A 6,556-nucleotide genomic window follows, 5' to 3' on the forward strand; every position below is an offset into this window, starting at 1 on the left:
TAATTAAAATTTTTATTTAATACATATAATTTTATAATTCAAATATAGGCCCTTTTCTCGACGAGTAATTAGCAAATAACGTGGCAAAGCCAAGTGGAGCCTCGTGGCACCACACATCTTCCCGGCAAAAGGTGCGGTCAGAAATGCACCCCCGCGTGTGGCCCCCAACGCCCAGATTGCTTGCAAGAAGGAAACAAGACGAAGCCACCCGCCCCCAACCACCAGAGATTGAGAATGAGGTGAAGAAACACCGCGTGGAATGGAAGAAGAAACATCAATCAACTCTCTGTGGGGTTTGATTCAAACTCGAATCCTTTATAGAAGAAAAATTGGCGTGTAGGCAATCCCCTAATTCTTTCAACAAAATGTGAGCCCAATGCCTTGCGATTTACTTACCAAGTGCAACCAACAGAGGATGTGAGCTTTAGCAGATACGAGTGAGACAGAGGAAGAAGAAGAAGAAGAAGAAGAAGAAGAGTTAGCTTATATAGTCGTTGTATTATGGTGTTATGGCGGTCCACCGTAGGTGACTTGAGCTAAGTCAGCAGCCCAAGTTTGGGATCTCCTGGAGCGACTCTGGCTGGCCGTCCTGCAAACAAGGAATGGGTGGGATGGTGACGGTCCTCATCACGCCATAGGCGTTCCAGCAGAAGGGGTCGTCCACCAACTCACCCTCGTGCGGCAGCAGCTCCACCTCCGACATGGTGATGTTGGTGCACGGCAGCGTGTCGCTGCAGGCGAAGTGCATCGGCGGGCTCCGCACGTCGTACGTCCCCTTGATGTTGGCGTAGGTCACGCCGGAGACGTACACCGCGGAGCTCTGGTTCTGGCAGTAGCCCTTGTTGGAGCAGTAGTACTGGTCGATGATGATGCAGTTCCTCACGTTCTCCATGTACACCGTGTCGAAGCTGATGTCCGACACCGATCCCATTCCTCCCTGCCACGTTTTGATCCTCACCCCGTTGTCCGAGTTCCGTATCACCGCGTTCTTCACCGACACGTTCGACACGCAGGCCTCGGAGTTGTGCATACCCAGGCTCCCGATGCTGCGCCATGCCCTCGCCGGCGTCAAGCTTCGCTAACAGGATATCAACATACAGTTGGAGTGCATAGGATCGATGGCGTTACCTGATGCCATGGCCCGGGCCACAAGTGACGTTCTGTATGTCGACGTCGGAGCAACCGGGGCCGATCGAGATGCAGTCGTCACCTGAGCCACTCAACAATCTCTTCCATCAACACTCGCCGTCGAATGGTGGGAATACTACTGCTACTACTACTAACCATTGCTTATCATCGAGTTGTAGATGGTCACGGATCTGGTGTTCTCGATGTGGACGCCGTCGGTGTTGGGGCTGAACGCCGGCGAGTTTATGGACAGTCCCTCGATGTGCACGTCCTCGCAGGCGTCGAACTTGATGTGGAATTGCGGGCTGTTCTCGATGCGCAGGTCTCTCACGGTGAGATTGCAGCTCATGAAGAACCTGATCAACTGAATCCACAACAAGAGAAGAATTCATCATCATCAGCTCGCTGTTCTGTGAAGAAGCTGCTCGATTTGGTCACTCACCACGGGGCTATCGCAAGATCCCGGCAATGTCGATCCATGAGGACCCTGCAACAACAGCAGTCACTGTCATCATTCCCACCTCAATGTGTGAGCGATTCTGAAAAGAGGTCGTCGTTAAGACATACTCTGTGAGGCTTGCAGGGGAGGCTCCACCAGTCTTCTCCGTTGCCTTCGATGGTTCCTTCTCCTCTCAGTGTCATCCCTTCCAGTTGGTAGAACACAAGCCACTGGTGCTTGCTGTCGGATTTCGGCCAGCATTGGGGTCCGTCGGGTGGCATGATGACTCCATCCACCTGCAGTAATCACCACCTCCAATTCCATCACTGGATTCAACCCGAACAAGTAATCTTTGTGCTCAGGATTACCTGGAAAACAAGTCCCGGCTGGCACGGGCCGGGGAAGATGGTGGAGGTTATCATGAAAACGCCATCCGACGGCACAAACAGAGTGGCCGATTCGACGGAACAAGCAGCCCTCCACGCCGACCGGAACGCTTCGGTGTCATCGGTGACGCCGTCGCCGACCGCACCGAACGATCTGACGTCGAAGACGCTAGAGTCCGAGCTGGAGTTGGAGGGAGTGACGGTAGTGGAAGTACCGGCGGCAGGTGGGTCAGCAGGGGAATCCACGGGGGACTTTAGTCTATGACCTCCATTTCCTCTGCGTCCATGACTCTGCTGCCTATTGTGAAGGTGGCTTCTTCCGAGCGACCCACGAGGACCCAACGACAAGAACGCGGTGGCAATGCAGAGAACAATTAATGCACGAGGAATTCCCATCCGAGACTGTGAAGATGGAAAAGGAAGAGGAAAGAAGGAAAGCACAACACAGAACAGAGGAGTAAGCCAAGGAAGAAGAAGACCTGGGTCTTCAGCTATTTAAGCTTGCAGCGGTGACATGGGCGAGGAACCCATGAAGGAGATGACACATGTCACCTCCTTGTGGATCAGACCATCATTATCTCGCTATAAAAAGTGCATCTTGCATGCATTTTTTTCCTCGGATCAAATGGAGAAAGTAAAAGGATGATGACCATAGTCCATTGCGAGGCAAGATTACTTAGTCACAGGTTCTTCTAAAAGTTTGGGAAGTGTAATATGAAGGTTCTGGAGATCCACAGGGTTAAAGAGTGCCAAGATCATGAAGAACAAGAGGGAGCAAGTGGAGAAGGGTATTTTATTGGTGAAAGGAGGAGTGTGGCCATGGCAGGGAGAGTCCCGTGAACTCTTGTTGTACTATATAGCGCACCAGTGGCCCAGAAGAGGGGGAAGGAGGCCACAGGTGGACAAGGAGACAACAGCGGGGAGCAAGTCACGGGTTGGTGCCAACCCTGCTCTGTGGCCGGCAGCTCCCTTGTGAAGGATCACCCAGGCGTTCTCAGCCATGAAACCACTGCCACAGGAAGCTGTAGCTATGCACACGTTCCTCAAGAAATGTGCTCTAATGGCTACTGCATGGGGCCATCGATAAGCTCGAGTTACCTGTTGCAGCAATCGTTTTAATCCAAGCTTTATGACACCGAAAGAATAGTGTCATCTTAGAAGTAAAGAAATGCTGCAGGGTGTAGGCAAAAAGCTAGAGAACAAAGTTGGTCAGCTCGAGATCTTATCACGGGGATCAATTCCCGGTACTGTTTCTTTGTGGGTTCACATGCAGCAGAAGCCTGCTTTGGGAAAACTCAGTATCTGATCAAGCTAAGATCAGAGATAAAAGAATGTGTGTGTCTGCCAAAAGCATTTCAACCAAATATTTGAAGAAATGGCTAAGAGATAAAAGATGCAGAAAACATTACATACTGTCCTGACCTGAGGAAGAAGACAGTGAGAGTTCTGGAACCGGAAACTAATTCACTGTTGTGGATGCTCCTCCACTCACATCATGCATCGAGCTATTCTATTACTTTGGGCGATTGCATATAGGACATTGAGAGTATCATGATATAGTCATGTCAATCATCTTGTAATCCTAAGAAGGTACATTGCGTGCTCTGAAATCAACTCTGATACATTCCGTGACACTCCCTTTTGACTCGTGAATTTGTCGGTTAAGAAGAATTATTTTCGTGATACATTCCGTGACACCCCCCAAATAAAAAAATATCATCATTTATTTTTGTACTATTCATCTCAATCATAATTTGATATAGGGTAGTATAGTTAACACAAACAAGATAGATCGATAAACAGCTAAACAATATAGACAGTAATCCAAAATAGCAATCCAAGAAAATATTTCATCGTGAAAACGATAGATCGGGAAAATATTTTGCCTATATAGAAAAAAGTTTTCATGATAAATCTACTATAAAAACTATTCGGAGTATAATAATCTAAATCAATTATTATTTATTAAAATTATTTTTATTATTTAGTATTGATATGAGCATCGAAGAAATCACACCCAAAACTCATTCGATTTTAATATTCATATAAATCAATTATAAAACAAAGACCATTCGAACTTTGGATCACATTATATTTCATGTGTATGTGAGCTTGAATCGAGTTGGATTAATTCGAACATCCTTTCAAGTGTGATTCATATGCTTTCAAAATAAATTTTTTTAGGTGACTCGTAATATCTTGATTTTGCCCTCCTTCATTTCTTTTAAACAATACCAAAAAAAATTTAATCTCGAAAAACTACATAAATTTTATGAAACTAATTTTTGTTAACGAGACCAATTTTTGTTATTACTTAAGTATTTTAAACATACAAAACATCTAAAAAAAATCTTGCAAATTGTACGAGAAATATAATTAAAGAGGCTTACACCAAGAACTCTAATCCTACTACTAATTAGTAGGCGAAGTTTCTCTGATCGTAGGGGCATTTTTAGTCAACCCTATGCCCAAGAATCTTCTGGCGGGATCTCGAAGAAGCTAGGATTGCCGACGTGGCAACTCCTAAGTCATTCCAATGAGGTCCCCATTTATTTCCCCCGTGTTTTCTACCGCCTCTGATCGATTCGACGGCCAGGATTCCTCATCGGGCTCGTTGACCGACTTATCGACGAAGCCAGTGGCGCCACGTGGCGTATTCGATCCACGATGAGACCGATCTCCTCGCTCCGCTCCGGCCACGAGGAGGTTCCGAACCCGCACGTGTCCGTATTTGTCGCCCCACCTGCTGGTCGCCCGAGACCTCTTATAAATAACGCGTGGAAGGCGGCCTTCCCTTATTAATTGCGCGAGAACCCATCGAGATACCGGTAAGGTCCGAAGAAGCCCGAATTGAGAAGGCAGGCAGAAATCCTAAGAGGAAGAAGACACCGGATTTTGGCGCTGTTCTTGGATTGATATACCATCAAGGTTGGATTTCGAGGAGTGTTTTGGTCGCCCTTTATCGGAGAAGTGGGGGGGACATTCCTTGGATTCGAGATGGTGGCTGGATCAGTGGTTATCCATCAGAGCATCCCCGTGCTGGACGTGCAGTATCGGTGCACCGCTAAGGAGATTGAGGGGATCGTCAACATGTCCGCGGCGGCAGCGGCTCCCTCATCGCCGGCGTTTCGGCAGGCGGAGCGGGGGCTGGAGGCTGCTGCGGCGGCCGCGGTTGATCTTACCGTTCCCGAGATGGTTGGCTTCAAGCTCTTCTTCTTTCAATTATGTTCTTTCTTGGGTGTTTATTGGATTGGAATTGATGTGAAGACCCATACTCTTCTAAATCATAGTTCTTGGATCTTGTTCTTGATTCATCATAGTGTTTTGATGATCTCCTTCTTTCTGCGGTACATTCACTGACTCCCTACATTACTATTTCATTTTCGATTCATAATAGGATTTGAGTGCATCTACAGAGCCACCTCAGTTTGTTCCTAGCATCCGTTCAGGTAGCTTTTCCGACATCGGGCACCGGAGTTTCATGGAAGATGAGCATATCCGTATCGATGATCTTTCGGCACCCTTAGGCTCTCTGTTTAGGTGCCCTGCACCGAGTGCCTTCTACGCGGTAAGTAATCGATCTATCCATCTTTGAGCTTTAAAGCAGCCTCACATAAATGTCAGAAATGATGCAACTCTACTCTGCTGCAGGTGTTCGATGGTCATGGAGGTCCAGATGCAGCTGCCTACATTAAGAGGCATGCAATTAGGTTTCTGTTTGAAGATGCTAAGTTTCCTTGGGCATCATCAGAAGCTGACAAGGATTTTGTGGAATCTGTTGAGAACTCGGTTCGTCAGGCGTTCCTTCTTGCAGACGTTGCCATGGCTGAGGACTGCACTGTTAGCAGCTCTTCGGGGACTACGGCACTCACAGCATTGGTGTTTGGGAGGTAATGTACACTACCTTGTTTGTATCTGTTCTTCTTTCCATGACACAAGCTTCCGATACTGATCCTTTTTGCCTTACTGAGGGCAGGCTTCTCCTCGTAGCCAATGCAGGCGACTGCAGGGCAGTTCTATGTAGGAAAGGCAAAGCAGTCGAGATGTCACAGGATCATAAGCCTATCCATGCAAGCGAGAGGCAGAGGGTCGAGCAGTGCGGGGGTTTTGTTTACGATGGCTACCTCAACGGCGTCCTCTCGGTCACGCGAGCCTTGGGAGACTGGGACTTGAAGGTGCCGCCGGCACCGCTCATCGCAGAACCGGAGTTCCGGCACGCCGTCCTGACGGAAGACGACGAATTCTTAATCATCGGTTGCGACGGGATATGGGACGTCATGTCGAGCCAGTACGCGGTGAGCGTCGTACGCAGGGGCCTCAGGCGGCACGACGACCCCCAGCAGTGTGCGAGGGAGCTCGTCATGGAGGCGCTGAGGCTCAACACCGCCGACAACCTCACGGTTGTTGTGGTCTGTTTCTCTGAGAGTATGGCAATTCGGCTTCGGCCCGTAGCGACCGGCAGCAGCGTTCCAGATTGAGGTGCTGCAAAAGCTTGTCAGCCGAGGCCCCTTGCATTCTCAGGATCTTGCTGGGTAATGGAGATGGAGATTGTTTGTAGCTTAATGTGAAAAAATTAAGATGATGATGATGAAAACTTATGGTA

The 6,556-nt window shown here is 48.3% G+C and overlaps 1 protein-coding gene and 1 pseudogene across 2 annotated transcripts; one reads left to right on the top strand and one right to left on the bottom strand.

The window, feature by feature from the left end:
• Positions 1–368: 368 nt before the first annotated feature.
• LOC135645200 (polygalacturonase At1g48100-like) lies at positions 369–2,914 on the bottom strand. 2 transcript variants are annotated; one of them, XM_065163359.1, is made up of 7 exons: positions 1,936–2,914; positions 1,696–1,863; positions 1,571–1,615; positions 1,285–1,492; positions 1,129–1,210; positions 673–1,046; positions 369–589 (listed from the first exon to the last, which is right to left on the bottom strand). In XM_065163359.1, the coding sequence occupies exons 1-7, from the start codon at positions 2,347–2,349 to the stop codon at positions 537–539; spliced, it is 1,344 nt and encodes a 447-aa protein (XP_065019431.1). In that variant the 5' UTR covers positions 2,350–2,914; the 3' UTR covers positions 369–536. The 2 variants fall into 2 exon arrangements, with proteins under 2 accessions (XP_065019431.1, XP_065019430.1); XM_065163358.1 differs by having other exon boundaries at positions 369–1,046.
• Positions 2,915–4,734: 1,820 nt separating this feature from the next.
• Positions 4,735–6,556, top strand: LOC135646014 (probable protein phosphatase 2C 2; annotated as a pseudogene).

Source organism: Musa acuminata, chromosome BXJ3-8, assembly GCF_036884655.1.
Source record: "Musa acuminata AAA Group cultivar baxijiao chromosome BXJ3-8, Cavendish_Baxijiao_AAA, whole genome shotgun sequence".
NCBI lineage: Eukaryota > Viridiplantae > Streptophyta > Magnoliopsida > Zingiberales > Musaceae > Musa > Musa acuminata.

What these genes read in the sequence shown, in the direction of transcription:
- LOC135645200 (XM_065163358.1), bottom strand. Translation starts at nt 2,349, where the DNA reads ATGGGAATTCCTCGTGCATTAATTGTTCTCTGCATTGCCACCGCGTTC. An exon ending in AGCCGGGACTTGTTTTCCAG is followed by an intron (nt 1,864 to 1,935) that starts GTAATCCTGAGC and finishes TGATTACTGCAG; the next exon opens with GTGGATGGAGTCATCATGCC. An exon ending in CAACTCGATGATAAGCAATG is followed by an intron (nt 1,211 to 1,284) that starts GTTAGTAGTAGT and finishes TGAGTGGCTCAG; the next exon opens with GTGACGACTGCATCTCGATC.